At 45.7% G+C, this 18,589-nt stretch overlaps 1 protein-coding gene across 1 annotated transcript in view; it reads right to left on the bottom strand.

The window, feature by feature from the left end:
• LOC126424561 (cytochrome P450 4C1-like) overlaps window positions 1-18,589 on the bottom strand; it is a 69,676-nt gene that overhangs the window by 7,995 nt on the left and 43,092 nt on the right. The window contains exons 4-5 of the mRNA XM_050087307.1: window positions 14,483-14,713; window positions 5,172-5,372 (exon numbers count right to left, since the gene is read on the bottom strand). Coding sequence (XP_049943264.1) covers window positions 5,172-5,372; window positions 14,483-14,713 — 432 coding nt within the window. The remainder of the gene's footprint in view (window positions 1-5,171; window positions 5,373-14,482; window positions 14,714-18,589) is intronic.

The following is an 18,589-nucleotide window of genomic DNA, read 5'->3' as shown; positions in this document are numbered from 1 at the left end:
TTATAAAGCAAAGTAATGTATACTTCAGTTTTCTATCATTAGAATAAATATTCCATTTCTCAAAAGCCCCTTTAATTTTCGACTTATCCTCGTTGTTAGATGATAAATATCTGCGACATTCTTTGTTTTCTAGAGCGGCATCATTTTTAATCAGTATAAAAAGTTTATACTTTACTCATACCTCGTTTGATGTTCACATGCACAATGTGTAAGTAATCTTAGGTCGCCCTCCCGGCTAGCTGCGCGGTCTAACGCACTGCTTGCCGAGCAGCAATGTGTGCCGGACCCCGGCGCGCATCCGCCTGTCCGGTAGGTGTCGAGGTCCGGTGTGCCGGCCAGCCTGTGGACGGTTTCTAAGCGGGGTAGGACGTCAAACGGGCCGACTTGGAGCAGGAGAGGCACCACACGACAATTGATATTCTACTGTCTATACTTTTACAAATAAATTCATAAGACTTTGTCAGCATGACCAGGAAGGATTCAGGATTCACACTGATAGCAGAGGAAGTTCAAAATCATAAGAAAACAATTTTTTTTACAGGTGAAATTTCATCATTTTTTCGCTTGGTATTGGCTGCATTTGTTGTTGTAGGTACACTTTTCTTCATAAGTAAGAGAGATTCTTTGATGAATTTTGCACAGCATACAAACCACACTTACAGATGTATGAAACTCTAGAATTTTCCAAATCTATTAGAAACTGTGGTAAAAATTGAGATAATCAACCACAAAGTCTGATTTTTTTCTAAACATTAAGTTTAAAACGTAACAGCTCATTCATTTTTTCATAAATTAAATAGATTCTAGAGTTTCAGACACATGTAAGTATGTGTAAAATTCGTCGAACAGTCTCTCTTACTTATGAAGAAATGTGTACCTATTGCAACAAATGAAGCAAATAGTAAGTGAAAAAATGATAAAATTTCACATATAAAATTTTTTTTTATGTTTTGAACTTTCGCTGCTACGAGTGTGAATCCTGAATCCTTACTGGTCATGCTAAGTTTTATGGATTTATTTGTAAAAGCATAGACAGTAGAAAATAAAATGTCCTGTGGTGCCTCTCCTTCTCCAAGTCGGCCCGTTTGACGTCCTAACCCCCCCCCCCCCCCCCCCCCCCCCAAGGCGGTTTCCAATCTGATTCGGCGAATGCGGGCTGGTTTCCCTTATTCCGCCTCAGTTACACTATGTCGGCGACTGCTGCACAAACACGGTCTCCACGTACTTGCACACCGTAATTACTCTACCACGCAAACACTCGTTTGGTATAAGACGTTCCTGGGGGCAGAACCGCACAATAACCCTGGGTTCGGTATGGGGCGGTGGTGGTGTGAGTGGACTGCTGTGGCCTGTTGTGGGGTTGTGAACCACTGAGCGCTACGGAGGTACGAAGTTTCTAGGTCACTGGTTCAATACACAATACACAGAATCTTATGTCTCTACTTTAGTGTACACAAAGTGTAATTACGTTAAACGCGCTGCTGCTACGGTCGCCGGTTCGAATCCTGTTTCGGGCATGGCTGTGTATGATGTCCTTAGGTTAGTTAGGTTTACGCAGGTCTAGCTTAGGGGACTGATGACCCCATACGTCTAGTCCCATAGTGCTTAGAGCCATTTGAACCATTTCCTTAATTAAGTTATCGGCGTAGCTCTGCGTACGTTGTTTGTTTATCCTCTATACCAGATTCCCCTGATAATGGGCTGCATGCCTAAATACCAGTCGGGCTAATAAACGCTTCTGAAGTCAGCAACCACGAAAAGTGGTTGAAGGATAGTGAAACCGTTGGTAGGAGACAAGTTGTTGGATGTCAATGCCTAAAAACAGAACGTAAAGGTAACTGTGTAAAGCAGGCGTGACGACAGAGTAAAAAAATGGTTCAAATGGCTCTGAGCACTATGGGACTCAACTGCTGTGGTCATTAGTCCCCTAGAACTTAGAACTACTTAAACCTAACTAACTTAATGACATCACACACATCCATGCCCGAGGCAGGATTCGAACCTGCGACCGTAGCAGTCGCACGGTTCCGGACTGCGCGCCTAGAACCGCGAGACCACCGCGGCCGGCACGACATAGTACAACGCTCGCGCAAGCGCACGTTTTCCGGTGCAGACCGTTCAGCGTGCATTGTAGAACACGTGGCTCAGCGGAAGACGACGCCTATGTGTTCCCATGGTGACTCACCGACGTTGTCAACTGCGACTGCTGTGGATCTGGAATAATCGAGACCGATCTGTACCTGATGGATCTCTCTAATGGCACCACCTATGCACACATCAGCTACAGGACCGTAATTCATACATTCTAAAGGTAGACCAACACACATGGTCATAATTTTTGGGCTTATTAGGTATTTAGGTATTGCAGATTCTTCTAGGGTGCATGGTTTGTTAATTCAGTTGCAACACATGGCAGCTAAAGGGTAATAGTTCAACTTGGTGGAGCTCTCCAATAGCATCACCATAACCAACAATAAATCCAATATAAATTTAAAAAATATTCACAACCTTCGATGCATGCTCTCATTGTATGTTTTGTGACAGCAGTCCCAAAACGCGGAAGCCAGTGGGTACTCTTCATCTCAGGTGTCCTTCCGAAAACTACCACAACCAACAATATAAAAAAAGTATAGAATGAAGTCCAAAAGCAATATGGAAACTTAAGGGCCAGGGGAAGTGGGCGTAGCATTCTCTTTGCAGACCTTGCGCCTTGAGTTTGGAATATCGTAGCTCGTGTCTAGCAGCTCAGCTTGCTGGTGTCCTCTGACAGCACCACAGCCGAATATGAGGTCCCAGAATAGTGGTCAACATGTGGAACTTAGCAGCTGACTTTCCTCACAACTGCAGGCATATGCCGTGTTACATCTACATCCATACTCCGCAAGCCACCTGACGGTGTGTGGCGGAGAGTACTTTGAGTACCTCTATCGGTTCTCTCTTCTATTCCAGTCTCGTATTGTTCGTGGAAAGAAGGATTGTCGCTATGCCTCTGTGTGGGCTCTAATCTCTCTGATTTTATCCTCATGGTCTCTTCGCGAGATATACGTAGGATGGAGCAATATACTGCTTGACTCCTCGGTGAAAGTATGTTCTCGAAACTTCAACAAAAGCCCGTACCGAGCTATTGAGCGTCTCTCCTGCAAAGTCTTCCACTGGAGTTTATCTATCATCTCCGTAACGCTTTCGCGATCTCTAAATGATCGTGTAACGAAGCGCGCTGATCTCCGTTGGATCTTCTCTATCTCTTCTATCAACCCTATCTGGTACGGATCCCACACTGCTGAGCAGTATTCAAGCAGTGGGCGAACAAGTGTACTGTAACCTACTTCCTTTGTTTTCGGATTGCATTTCCTTAGGATTCTTCCAATGAATCTCAGTCTGGCATCCGCTTTACCGACGATCAACTTTATATGATCATTCCATTCTAAATCACTCCTAATGCGTACTCCCAGATAATTTATGGAATTAACTGCTTCCAGTTGCTGACCTGCTAGAAGACGACGGGACCTATGTCTGTATGGGGAACTAGAGGTGACATAAGCGTGAAATTTGTCGTAGACCACTTTGCATACTATTTCTGTTCTAGTTATTGTCGTAGCGGCCTCTTATCACTTAGAGGGCCTGCACAGCACACAAACAAGGTGGGCTGCCGGCCTCCCTTCAAGAGCTCATATCAAAACATCGCCAGTGAATGTAAACATAAACAGACTTTCCTCATAAACACGGCACTACTTAGTGAAAAGCCGTTTGACAAAGATCCAATAATTGGAACTAATGTGATGAAGTGTAGCACTCCGCAGAATCGGTGTTATAAGCATGCCAGAAGAGTCAGACCGTCAGTGTGTACCTACAGCTAGGATAGCTCTGGCCAATACCTACACAAGCTCTAGCCCAGTAGACAGTCGTCAAAGTCTTTTGTAGAAATTTGTATCTTGATGGGAAACGCCACTTTGGAACAATGTAGCGTAGTATTTTGGTTGTTGTCATTTCTTTTCATTGTCTTGTAACTTTTATCCAGCTTTCGCTACCACGAGAATTATTGTCTTTCCTGTTGTTCTTGAGTTTGGAAATTAGTGCACGCCAACAAGGAGTTTTAGTTAAATAAAGCGTGTTCAAACTTCACTGTTAGTTCTTTCCTGCCGGCCGCGGGACACTAGAGTTATGGATCAGTGCCTTGGTAAAACTACTTTAAGGAGTAATTCCTAATCCTGTATTGCATGCTGTTGACATTTTGCAACAAACCGTAAAATTACGTGTAATATTAAGGATACCACTTGTATCTCCGTAATGTGGTCATATGGCAACATACAGTCCCGCACCATCGAGTTACACTCCGTTGGGTGGCATAATGTTGGCAGAAACAGTTCAAAATCGATAATCTTTGACAAAGGTCCAGTGTAGTTAAACACACCTGACAGCAGCTGAAAGAGTGAACCATCTCTGCCTCTTAGATTACACCTAGTTAGGTTTTTAAGGTGTGTAAAATTATGCGTAATGGTAGAAAAGGTTTTATTTCCCTGTCTCTGCAATTGTCAGCAAATCTGAAGAACTGAATATATCAAAAGTTTAGTATTCAAGCTATTACATAGTATTTTGTCTGTCTGACCCATCCCTCAGATACATTTTTTCAGTAAAATTGGTTTCCTAAAGAAAAACCGTGCAGTGGTGGGTTAAATGGTTACCCCAACTGAAATACTTGATTGTAAAGCTTCTAGATGTCGCTCTCCAGCACAGCTATCACTAGCAACAACAAATTCAGTCTGAAGTCTCAAAAACAGTAGTCCACATATGGACTCCTGGGGACATCTTGTGATGGGGCAAGGTCTGACTGTATTTGTGAGACATAGCAATTACTGGCTAATTGTTTACCTCGGTAGTCCTCCTCACCACTACTACCACAATCAACAGTGAATCAAACCTGGTCTCAAAATAAAGGTACACATGTACAAACTCATGCGTATACTCTCATAGCGTGATTGTTGACTACACGTGTGAGAAATGGAAATTAGTGGGTGACTGCCCACCTTGATGGTACTCTCCTGCGCTACTTCGACCACCAACAAAAAATCCAGTCTGAAGTCCCAGAACGGTGGTCCACACATGAAACTTAGTGGGCTCCTCTAGATGCACGACTTGTGACCTAACGCACCGATTAGTGAGTAGCGGCTCACCTTGATGATGCTCTCCAAAACCCTGAGGCTGGCCAGCTCTGCGATGCTGGCAGCACGCAGGTAGTCGTCGCCCTCGCCGAAGACGTCCTTCAGCTCCCGGTGGGCCGCGTCCTGCCACTCTGGGTGGAGCGCGAGCACCGCCAGCACGTAGCTGATGCACACAGCCGTCGTGTCGGTGGCGGTCAGTGCCATAGTCACCAGCTGCAAAAGTGTCACAGTTACTTTAGCTTCGAGGCACGGTTCACTGCGCACAATGACCACAATTAATCCTCATGGACATTGAAAATACAGACTCCAACACCATCCCAAAGCTACTCACGAATGAGGACAGGCAAATTGTTAAAACTATTGTACAAGGAATCAAAAAATTTTGCTTATTTGGCGTTTGTAGTATAGTGCATTTGAATACAAGATTAATGTTGCAAGTGAGTTGGGGACATAATGGTGCGACATGTAGCGCGCAGAACTGCCAACTCTGGCGACAACAGTAGCCCTGAATGATATTTTCACTCTGCAGCGGAGTGTGTGCCGATATGGAACTTCCTGGCACATGAAAACTGTATGCCGGACGGAGACTCGAACTCGGGACCTTTGCCTTTCGTGGGCAAGTGCTCTACCAACTGAGCTACCAAAGCACGACTCACGACGCGTCCTCAGGACGGTAGGAGACGAGACAGTGGCGGAAGTAAAGCTGTGAGGACGGGTCGTGAGTCGTGTTTGGGTAGCTCAGTCGGTAGAGCACTTGCCCGCGAAAGGCAAAGGTCCCGAGTTCGAGTCTGGGTCCGGCACACAGTTTTAATCTGCCAGGAAGTTTTCACAACAATGGCCCTAACTGGGCTTGTGATCGAGTCGAAGTAGCCGCATGGGTCCGCCACTTGCTGTCGCCTGCCTTCCCATTGTCCTCACAGCAAAGGGGATAGTGTGGTGGCGTAAACCGCTGATCACCAGTCTCTGCACTGACATCCTGGCTTAAATTCCAAACCTCTCCACAGAGTCTTACGAACTGAGAACTTCAGACACTGGTGATGTGAACTGTCAATCGAATGAGGGCATTAAGTTCACGAGGGAACTGTACGAACTTTCCCTTACCGATTTGATTCATACTGACAGGATGTGTAGCGCACAACTAAGACGTTACTATATGCAAACAGGAAGACGCAACTCTCAACCGTTTTGATGAGATTCGGATTTGAAAATTTTATGCATCCATATACAGGGAGTTTCACAATTTACGTTGCTCACTTCCAGACGTTGTAGAGGGCCTTAGTAAATCAAGTTTTCCATTGGAACCAATGTCCAGAAACGGTTCGTTTCTATGTCACATGGACAATAATATGTACAGATTTCACTCCAATTTACTGTGATGTTATAACAGCTGTTCGACATGACAACCACCAAGTTCGATGCACACAGTGTGAGTCGTGCTCACTCCGAACTATGCGTTTCCTTGAACTTGGCTGTGTATCTGTGTTTGGTTTCCCGTCATTGTTGCGCTTATGCTGTGGTTCTTCCTCCTTCTACGTGTGGCAACAGCGATGTGTATCGATATTTGCACCGTGTACCATCTTTCGTCTTGTTCATATAGTTTTCGGTCAGGGGGTGTGCGGGCAGTCGATCGGTTGGTGAGGACCAGGGAGGATATCTCCGTGTGCTGCAGTCGGCTGGGTCCGCTGGCGGTCCCTGCGGAGTGTCGGAGCGTGTGTGGAGCTGTCCGATCGCTACGAGCTTCGTGGCCCACCGACCCAGGACGTCAAAGTTGAGTGGTCTGTTAAGTACACAAGCCTCGTCCGTTCATGTTGTCTCGTTCGTTTCGGTGGCTCGCTGTTGGGGAGTTTTTCCTGTGAGCAACGCCGAGTGTTTGTAGTGGTGAAATCGAACCGCCTTGCGGTGGAATTAACTATATTGGTTCACTACAATTCGAATGCACTAGCGAAATTTTCTGCATTGTGGCCATTAGTGTTCTGCTTACCTGCCCTGGCCACTGACGTAAATTCAGGCAGTGTTCCTTTTTGGTGAAGTTAACTATATTACCTTATTTAAAATTCATGTGTACCAGCGGAATTTTCTACCTTGTAGCCATTATTTTTTACGTACCGATTCGTGGCTAGCAAGTCGTTTGGTCGGTCGGTCCGTAACTGTCTCTTGGTTGGGTTACCGACGGATCAAGTGTAGTTGGGCCAACTACCTGTCTCACATAAGCAAACGTTAATGTCTCCAGGGCAGGCCCACCTCCCCCCCCCCCCCCCCCCTGGAGGCGTCTGAGTGACGTTGTCCACACTGTCCTTTTCATGGGTGTTAAATGGATAATGTATTAAAGCCAATGCTATAAAAGAAAAAAAAATATTCAGTTCTATGTAAATCAATTTATGTAAATCAATTGTGGGCCTTCAGCCACTTAAAACCTTATTCTTCAATTTAGTTATTGTCGTTTCGTTGCTTTTCCATTTAGTGTGCGTTCAGCCATTGAAAACTTAAAGTCTAAGGTATTTTTTGAATTTTTGGAAGATCAACTGTTGGCCTTCAGCCGCTTAAAGCCTTATTCTCAGAATTTCCCCTTAAGCGAAAACATTGCTGCCTTCTGCCTTAAAAGATTATGGTAATATATTTCTAAATTTTGAAATTTAACTGTGGCCTTCACCCGTTTGTATTGCACCTCGTATATGTTTGTTCTATCCACTTTTCCCTTCAGGCTTTCCGCCTAGCTGTGATATATATGTTTTAATTATTTTATTTGCAATTTTAACTGCATGTCTTAAGTCACTTGACATTTACTTTGTTGCTTTTTAAGATTTATTGTTTGGAGGCCTTCAGCCGTGAAAGAATTGGGTTTTGAAACTCGTAGTTTTAAAGGTTCGGCTATGTGCCGTTTTGGTTTAAACGTGTTATTAAATTACAATAAATTACAATTTTAAAAGTGAAACTGACCGACAACTGATTTGGCCCTTTCCACAATCCTAATCACCTGTTCTGCCCAGCGGCTTTAGCGGGCATTTCACAGTGTATTTGCGCAGTAAGTTGGCATTAACTCAGTCCAACATGCGTGGTGTAAGGTTCATCACTTCATCCGCAGCCGCGATCTGTGGAACCAGATCTTCCATCAACTGGACAGGGGTCTCCTAGACAAGACTCTCCCTGCGGCTCCACAAGAAAAACTCCGAAGGGGTTAAATCTGAGGACCGCTGTTGTCGAGCACTTGATCCACCTCGACTGATCCATCTGTCCCCGTAGACTGCGTTCTCGTGATTTCAGACGCGGACTACAAAATGAATTGTCACGTCATCGGGCTGGAACCACAATTACTGCCGAATGTCCAGCGGCGCATCTTTCAAAAACTCCTCTATCACTTGTTGCAGGCATATCGAGTAACTGACACAGTTAGGTTGGGAGCAAGGATGAACGGCCCAGCCACACGACCATCGCGGATACGAGCAGCTGCCCGAACACTGGTGCCGAAGGTATGCGGAAATCTTCGTGTGCAAATGGCTTTGGAGTTGTCTTCAGCCAGCATGTGGTTGTTTTGAGCGCTCAAAACAGTTTCCATGTTTAAATACGCTTCATCGGTGAACAAGATTCGCGTTGGAAACTGAGGAAAATCCGCGCAGTGGTGTAGAAACCAAGTACAGAAATTGACAAAAGGCACAAAATCCGCCGCGAGCATAGCGTGTGCCTTCTGAGGCTGTATGGGTGGTGTTACTTTTAGTGCAGAATACTCCAGACCGATGAGTGAGAGACATCCAAGCCACGTGCAGTGGCTCGAGTCCTCGTCGATGGGTTCTCTTCAGCTTCACGAAGCACCTCCTCTTCCAGTACGACATTGTGGTGCCATCTTGGAACGACCCAGTGTGCTCTATTGCTTGTGAATTCCCCACTTTAACGCAGCCGTTGTTCTACTCTGGCAAACATGCGATGTGATGGAATCACACGATTTGGAAAGTAGGCATGGCACAGACGTTGAGATTCTCTTCCAGTACTACAAGTTTCACCATAAATTAACGACATATCGGTGAACCAGGGACCTAGAAACGACAGAGAGACTTCGTCCCGCCGTAGCCCTCAGTGGTTCACAACCCCACAAGAGGCTACAGTAGTCCACCCGCCCCACCGAACCCGGGGTTATTGTGCGGTTCGGCCCCCAGTGGACCCCCCAGCCCCAGGAACGTCTCATGCAGGAGTCTAACCCCAAATAATAGAGTAATTATGGTGTATGCGTACGTGGAGACTGTGTACGCAACAATCACCGACATAATGTCACTGAGATGGAATAAGGGGAAAAAGCCCGCATTCGCCAAGGCAGATGGGAAACCGCCTCAAAAACCATCCACAGGCTAGCCGGCACACCGCACCTCAACACTAATACACCGGGCAGATTCGTGCCAGGGACAGGCACGCATTCCTGCTTGGAAAGCAGCGCTTTACGCTCGTGGCTAACCGGGCGGGCACAGATCGTTGTACTCTGCAAACGTGTACTCAGGCATCCTGTCACTACAGTGCTACTGCAGTCACTGGGATGTGAACTGACGGATTACCAGGAACATGAACACAAGGCACATGGAAATAGAGGACATTATGTGACATCGCATCATCGTACCATTTGTGAATGTGGGTAGTCTAACATAACAGGCGAACTGCCTAACAAGGGAACCTCCCCATCGTACCCCCCTCAGTGGATAGGCCTTGAATAACAGAACACAGATCAATCGAGACAACAGGAAGAAGATGTGTGGAGCTATGAAAAAATAAGCAAAATATACAAACTGAGTAGTCCATGTGTAACATACACAACATCAAGGGTAATGTAAAAACAGGAGCGTCATGGTCCTGTGGTTAGCGTGAGCAGCAGTGGAACGAGAGTTCTTTGGTTCAAGTCTTCCCTCGAGCGAAAAGTTTAATTTTTTATTTTCAGTTTATGTGACAAACTCTTATGTTTTCATCACTTTTTTGGGAATGATAATCACATCCACAAGAAAGCCTAAATCGGGCAAGGTAGAAGAATCTTTTTACCCATTCGCCAAGTGTACAAGTTAGGTGGGTCGATAAGATATTCCTGTCATGTGACGCACATGCCGTCACCAGTGTCGTATACAATATATCAGACGTGTTTTCCTGTGGAGGAATCGGTTGACCTATGACCTTGCGATCAAATGTTTTCGGTTCCCATTGAAGAGGCATGTCCTTTCGTCTACTAATCGCACGGTTTTGCGGTGCGGTCGCAAAACACACACACTAAACTTATTACAGTGAACAGAGACGTCAATGAACGAACGGACAGATCATAAATTTGCGAAAATAAAGAAAGTAAAATCTTCATTCGCTGTGAGATTTGAACGAGGGACCTCTCCTCCGCAGCTACTTACGTAACCACGGGACCATGGCGCTCCTAATAGCATACTATCCTTGATGTTGCATATCTTGCACATGAACTACTCAGTTTGTATATTTTGCTTATTTTTTCATAGTTCCACATAACTTCTTCCTGTTTTCTCGATTGATCTGTGTTCAGTTTTTCAAGGTCTATCCACTGTGCCAACTTATAACTAGATCTGAGGGGGATGCGATGGGGAGGTTCCCTTGTAAGAAACATCTAGCGCGCGACTGGGTAGCTCTTTTTCTCCTTGTAATATAGAGACGAAACATTTCCGGACATGGGTTCCTATGTATAACGTGATCTACTAAGTCCCCTCTATAACCTCTACAAGTTAGAAATATTAACTGCGAAACGCCCTGTGTCAATTGTATGGTCCCTAGCCCCCCATCAGTTCGCAGCCGAGCGAGATAAACGTTAGCTCTTTAGTTGCCTTTCACAACTGTTATAAGTTGGCCTTCTGTGTAAATAGAAGGTGGAAGGAGGAGAATGAAAAGGAAAGGGAAGGGGTTACCAGTATCAGCAGCATCGGGACATTACGTGGACTGTTCACTAAGTGGGTGTGGTAACCACTGTGTCATTAGGGACGCAGCACTCAACAAATCTGCCTGGAAATCTCGGCACGCCTCACTGCCGACCCATACTCCCACCGAGTGCCACATACCCGCAAAACCTGTCCATATCTTCTATGTTCGCTACTCTAAGGTTCTCGTGAGAGGTCGGACATACTTGTGCATCGACACCGAAGGAGGTGGGCCGATTGCCCATCCGGGTGAACGAGTTACCTGAATACGTGGTGTGTCGGTGTAGTTAACAGGGTGGATTTCTCCAAATTTTTGGGTGTTCACATTGATGACAACTTTAACTGGAAGAAGCATATTACTGAGCTTCTCAAACTATTAAGTTCAGCTTCTTTAGCTTTTCATATAATCAAATGACTCTGAGCACATCTGAGGTCATCAGTCCCCTAGAACTTAGTACTACTTAAACCTAACTAACCTAAGGATATCACACACATCCATGTCCGAGGCAGGATTCGAACCTGAGACCGCAGCGGTCGCACGGCTCCAGACTGAAAGGCCTAGAACTGCTCGGCCACACCGGCCGGCTTTTCATATAATCGCTAGCCTTGGTAATAAACAGATCAGCCTCCTAACGTACTTCGCATGTTTCCACTCAATGATGTCTTATGGAATAGTTTACTGGGGTAACTCACCACTTAGACATAAAGTATTGATTGCAAAAAATAGAGCAGTGAGAATAATTAGTGGTGTTCACCCAAGGACGTCATGTAGGCACCTATTCAAGGAGTTAGGTATTTTAACTGCACCACCAGAGTACCTATATTCGCTAGTGAAATTCGTTATAAATAATCCATCTCAATTCGCGAAGAACAATGATGTTCATACGTACGCCACTAGAGGGAAGAATGACCTTTCCTATCCGTTATTGAAGCTGTCAGTTGCTCAAAAAGGAGTACGTTATTCAGCAACAAAAATCTTTGATCATTTGCCCAACAACATAAAGTGTCTGGCTGGTAGCAGATCAAGTTTTAAATGTAACTTAAGATCATTTCTTTTGGACAACTCCTTCTATTCCATGGACTGAGTTTCTGTTTCAGAACTAGGTGTGTGTATATATCTTGTAATCTGACTTGTTCTACATCATATCGATAAAATAATCGTAAAAATGATCTACGGAGCTTGAGATAACTAAACTAAACTAAGCCAGAAGTCTTCAGGTCCCCTGTGACCGATCCAGCGCTGAGGAAGGAAGTCATCCAAAACGCCTCATACACCACAGTGCCAATGGGGCGCAGCTCCATCCTGCTGGAAAATGAAGTCCTGGGAATCTTCCATAGCTTGGAGAACAGCCATTGTTTCTACATGTCCAGGTGTGTGATTCCCGATGTAGTTCTTTCCACAAGGAAACATGGTCCATAAACGTTTGTACGGGATACGCCACAGAACACATTGGTCTTCGTTAAGTCTCTTTGGTGTTGCAATGGTAAATGTGGATTTTTCAAAACCCCATATGCAAACATTGTGTCTGTTGGCTTTTCCACCAAGGTGGAACGTCGCTTCATCGCTAAAAATTACACATTGTAGAAATGCGTCATTCTCGAACTTTGCTAGCACGTAACCACAAAATGCGAGACGCTTCTCTATATTATTGTGGTTGAGAGCCTGCACAAATTGTAAACGGTAGGGCTTGTACAGAAAACGCAGTATCAGAACTTTCCATACAATTTGTGACGTTCACCTGCTTTATTTCCTCGTTGATTGTCCTCGGTGTCGACATACTGCGTTGCTATGCTGGCTGAAAAATGGGGGGGGGGGGGGGGGGGGGGCGAGGTGGAAGTTCAACACTGACTACATTAAAAGACGTAGCCGACAGGTGAAAAACTGCGTTTCACAGTTCTTTACTTTCACTATTCGCAACCCTCCCCCCCAAAACACGCAGTTATATGGCCAGTTAACTACTGGCAAATTTTGATAAGGTTCATTAATAGTTTGCAGGCATACGTCAGCATACTGCTACAATATTTACTGTTGAATATCTATGAGCAGTAAAAACTTAATCACACAGTTCACAATTCTTGCAGAATAATATGGTACGTATTGAAGAGACAATGTCATTGTTTCAACATACAGCCTATTTATCTTACATTTATATCACAGTTAAGTTGATGCATTGTTGTTGACCTAACCAGCACGGGTCACTGGTCTGGAAATCTGTCGTGGACTGACTGTCTCGAGCGGAAAAGTTCTGGCCTTTATATATCATCACAATAATAGGTACTGAACTATACATTGTTCGATGTTTAAGTTACAGAAATTACAAATGAAACATACTTCACTCAGTTAACTGAGTATGTAGAAAAATTCCATCTTTTTAACAGTTTTTTCTACTACAATATTTATATTTGTTTATGCATCAACAATAGCATCTAAGTTAGGAAATAATTACTGTTTTCATCATATAACAAAAGATACTAACTAGTAATGGTCAAAATAAATTAGAAAATCAATTACATACATAAAAGTAAGCACAAAATTAGATCTGGTGTTATATTATTTAAGAGAGTCAACCTTTCTGTTTTATGAAAATGCCGATTTTACTCGCGTATATTAATGGTAATTAGTAAAAAATGATTTTATGGAGGTAGATGGCAAAACACGAGAGGAAGTAAAAAGGTCCCAGCTTGCTTCGCCAAAAGCTGATTGGGGTATTTCAAGTTCTCAAGTGGTTCTGTTGATAGACTTATTGGGACTGCACACAAAACTTCCTTGAATCCGTCGGACATCATTCTCTGACACACGCGGTCGGCTGTGCTTTTTCCTTTACATATATCCCAGTCTGTGTAAATTTCTTAAACCAATTTTGCTAGTTGGTGGTTGAATACCGAACTTGGTGCGAAATACCTTCTGTACTGCAATTTGCAACACACTTTTCGCGAACTGAAGAACGCAGAAAACCTTGTGCTCCACAGTCGCCGTATCACTCACAACTGACAGTGAAATGGAATGACGGCGCTATTGCCGCGCGAGCTCTACCAGCCGCTTCTGGATCCATCACCATCAGCCCGCCAAGAACTTTGGAACTTCCTCTTTCGATTGATATAAAGGTTGTTCATTTCGGATTTGTACTTATATGCATACAAATTTTTGAAAATGGATCCATAATTTAGAATAACCCTGTAATAATAAGAATAAAGAAGTGGGGAAGAAACGCAGAGAAAAACAATCAGGACGGAGAAGAAGAGGAGGAAGAAGTAGACGTTCACAAAATAGAAGAAGAGAAATGGGAGAATAAAGCAGAATTATAGGGGAAGGAAGAGGACAAGAGAGAGGTTGAAATGAAGAAGGAGGAGGATAAGCATTGTGAGGTGTGATTAGAGAGTAATTAGAAGAGCAGCGCGGCACCAGCCCAGCCGCCTACGACTCACCTCGTCCCGGACCTCGGAGACTGGGAGGGCGGTCTGCCCACCGGGCTTCACCAGAGTCTCGAGCAGACGCCGCCGCGTCTTGGCTGGTCCCTCCTCTTTGGCCGCCGACCTCATGGCGATGACCTCCTCTACCCGCTCCCGCAGCTGCGCATAGTACTTGAAGATGGCACGGCCCTGTGAAGTGAGACGGAGCAGCAACTTGCTCCGCAACCACGGCCGCACCATCATCTTCTGTAAACACCATCGCCATTTGTCAAACATAGTCTCCATTTGGGATGGGGAATGAGGTACTCTCTGGGATCCCTTGCAAGACTGGACCCCACTAATCGGACAAGTCACAATAGTATTTCATGATGAATAGACCAATTCCAACTGTTTTCGACAAATCCTTTCATCTTCAAGCGCCACAAAAAAGTCAAACTGAAAGGTATGTTATTTAGAATTCATTAACAGCAAAAGGGTCTATAAAAATGAGAATATTATGTAATGCCTTGATTGCGTACGAGAAAATCGTACAAGTCACGTAAAAAATTCATCAAAATTTATCAAGTAACGTGCGAGATCCCGTGCGGATGAAGCATGAAAATGTTCTTTGATAGAAGCAGTACTGCATTAGCTGAACGGGACCTAAGTGGAAAAACCATGAACATAACAGCAAATAGACACTCATTGTCAGCCTAATGTAACGTATGAACTGACTGTAAACGACAGGACATGTGGCACGGCCTAAGAAAGTAAGATCAAGGCATGAATGTCGTTGAACGCCATTTTCTGCACCTCAGAAGTACCTTACCGTACAAGTGCCGGTCTCGCCCACGTTAAGGACTCCCAGCAACACCCGTCAACACACAGCCGTGCTAACAGCTATCACGTGGCTCAGACCGCAAATACGTGACAGAGTGGCAGCCGCCAGAACGAGCATCGAGGACGCGAGGGGCAACCGAAGAAATCGTAGCTCAAAACACGGCCGCATCCTCACGTTTTCTCCCAAGTGCCATCCGTTACAAACTGCGCTAACACCACATTACTTTATGACTGATGTTAACTGAGGTAAAGCTGATACAGAACAAATACTAAAAGGAAAGCATGCAATGTGTATTGAAAGTGTCAAGAAGTAAAAATAATAAAAGTGTTTAAGAAAATTCTCGAGCAACAAAATAATAAACATTTGTAATGGCATTGCCAAGAAGTAAAAATAATAAGACCATAGTATAACATAAGAAGGAGGACAAACCGATACACCGCAAATTAAACATAATAGTGGATCATAAATCAATATACAGAGTTTGAAAATACACTCCTGGAAATGGAAAAAAAAAACATTAACACCGGTGTGTCAGACTCACCATACTTGCTCCGGACACTGCGAGAGGGCTGTACAAGCAATGATCACACGCACGGCACAGCGGACACACCAGCAACCGCGGTGTTGGCCGTCGAATGGCGCTAGCTGCGCAGCATTTGTGCACCGCCGCCGTCAGTGTCAGCCAGTTTGCCGTGGCATACGGAGCTCCATCGCAGTCTTTAACACTGGTAGCATGCCGCGACAGCGTGGACGTGAACCGTATGTGCAGTTGACGGACTTTGAGCGAGGGCGTATAGTGGGCATGCGGGAGGCCGGGTGGACGTACCGCCGAATTGCTCAACACGTGGGGCGTGAGGTCTCCACAGTACATCGATGTTGTCGCCAGTGGTCGGCGGAAGGTGCACGTGCCCGTCGACCTGGGACCGGACCGCAGCGACGCACGGATGCACGCCAAGACCGTAGGATCCTACGCAGTGCCGTAGGGGACCGCACCGCCACTTCCCAGCAAATTAGGGACACTGTTGCTCCTGGGGTATCGGCGAGGACCATTCGCAACCGTCTCCATGAAGCTGGGCTACGGTCCCGCACACCGTTAGGCCGTCTTCCGCTCACGCCCCAACATCGTGCAGCCCGCCTCCAGTGGTGTCGCGACAGGCGTGAATGGAGGGACGAATGGAGACGTGTCGTCTTCAGCGATGAGAGTCGCTTCTGCCTTGGTGCCAATGATGGTCGTATGCGTGTTTGGCGCCGTGCAGGTGAGCGCCACAATCAGGACTGCATACGACCGAGGTACACAGGGCCAACACCCAGCATCATGGTGTGGGGAGCGATCTCCTACACTGGCCGTACATCACTGGTGATCGTCGAGGGGACACTGAATAGTGCACGGTACATCCAAACCGTCATCGAACCCATCGTTCTACCATTCCTAGACCGGCAAGGGAACTTGCTGTTCCAACAGGACAATGCACGTCCGCATGTATCCCGTGCCACCCAACGTGCTCTAGAAGGTGTAAGTCAACTACCCTGGCCAGCAAGATCTCCGGATCTGTCCCCCATTGAGCATGTTTGGGACTGGATGAAGCGTCGTCTCACGCGGTCTGCACGTCCAGCACGAACGCTGGTCCAACTGAGGCGCCAGGTGGAAATGGCATGGCAAGCCGTTCCACAGGACTACATCCAGCATCTCTACGATCGTCTCCATGGGAGAATAGCAGCCTGCATTGCTGCGAAAGGTGGATATACACTGTACTAGTGCCGACATTGTGCATGCTCTGTTGCCTGTGTCTATGTGCCTGTGGTTCTGTCAGTGTGATCATGTGATGTATCTGACCCCAGGAATGTGTCAATAAAGTTTCCCCTTCCTGGGACAATGAATTCACGGTGCTCTTATTTCAATTTCCAGGAGTGTACAAGGCTATGGATGTGGACAATGCAACACAGCGTAAAAGGTAACCTACATAATTATGGTGCATGGAATCTTCAGTAACGGAGAAGTGAATGTGAGTGATGAACACCTAGAAATGCTGAATATATACATAGCAGCAGAGTTGCCCATTAAGTACTAAGCTGAGGAACGATGTACACTGGTGTGCAAAATTAAAGGAGCAAACCATAGTTTGCCCTTCCTGTGTCTAATTCACGATATAATCGTACAAACTGTCAACCAGATCTCCGTACGACCGAGTCCTGCGCGGAAGGTGGCATTCTGGTCAACGGGCAACCACGCCAACGATGACGTCAGGGCACCCATCAAACGGGACGGTGGTTTTCATATCGTCGCGCATCCACAGTCGCTGTGTACACGGTCACAGAATGCGCAGAACGGCTCGGAGAAGCCGCTTGCCAGGGTCTCTACGGTGGCCTCGGCAGAGTTGTCTTTACTGTCGGGGTCCTGCTGTATGTGAACCTCTGACGCGTCTTCACCGAAGGGAACAACTAGTGGAACCCTCAACATGGATCGTGGACGGTCGAAGAGTAGGCCAATGCTCTTTTCACAGATGAGTCCCGATTTGGTCTGGACATTGATTCTCGGGGAATTCGCATCTGGAGGGAACGTGAAACACGATTTCGAGACCAAAACATTGTGGAAGGGACCGATATGAAGAAGCATCCCTAACGGCGTGGGCAGTAATTATGTTTACCACTCGAACCCCTCTTCATGAAATTGTACTGGTGAATCCGCAATGCTTAACTGCTGTCAGCTATCGTGATGGGATCTTGGAACATCATCTGCATTGTTGCGAGGTGCTGTGGGCCTAGACGTCGTATTGGTGGACGATAATGCTCGACCTGGTAGAGCACGTGTAGCTGATGTTTTCTTGGATGCAGAAGATATTGCACGCATGTCATGGTCTCCTCGCTCTCTTGATATGAATCCCACAAAGCACGTCTGCGGTGCACTAGGGGCAGTATCCAGGAACCACTCTCCAAGACTTGCGAGCAGCGCTGCAGGAAGATTGGGAGTTATTGCCTCGACATGAGACTGATGACGTATTCACAGCAAGCCCCGTCGTGTGTCACGCCTGTATTGCTGCCAGAGGTGGCTACACCCACACTGAGCACATTAACCAGTTGTCTCGATGTGTGTCCAAATGCGTTAAGTTGGGAAAAACGAAGGTCAATTTTCGTCTACTGTTATGTATAGTGCAGTTGTTTACATTCTGTATTCTTTGTAGTGTTTCTATTTTACTATCACCTGATTATCCTGTTTAGTGGCACAATAAACGCAACCTTGCAAGATTTCCTGTTGTTGGACACCAGTGTATTATGTACAACCCCAGAAAAGAAAAACTGAATCT

The sequence above is a fragment of the Schistocerca serialis genome, chromosome 10 (assembly GCF_023864345.2).
Source record: "Schistocerca serialis cubense isolate TAMUIC-IGC-003099 chromosome 10, iqSchSeri2.2, whole genome shotgun sequence".
Taxonomy (NCBI): Eukaryota; Metazoa; Arthropoda; class Insecta; order Orthoptera; family Acrididae; genus Schistocerca; species Schistocerca serialis.
This window is presented reverse-complemented; position numbering and strand designations above follow the sequence as displayed.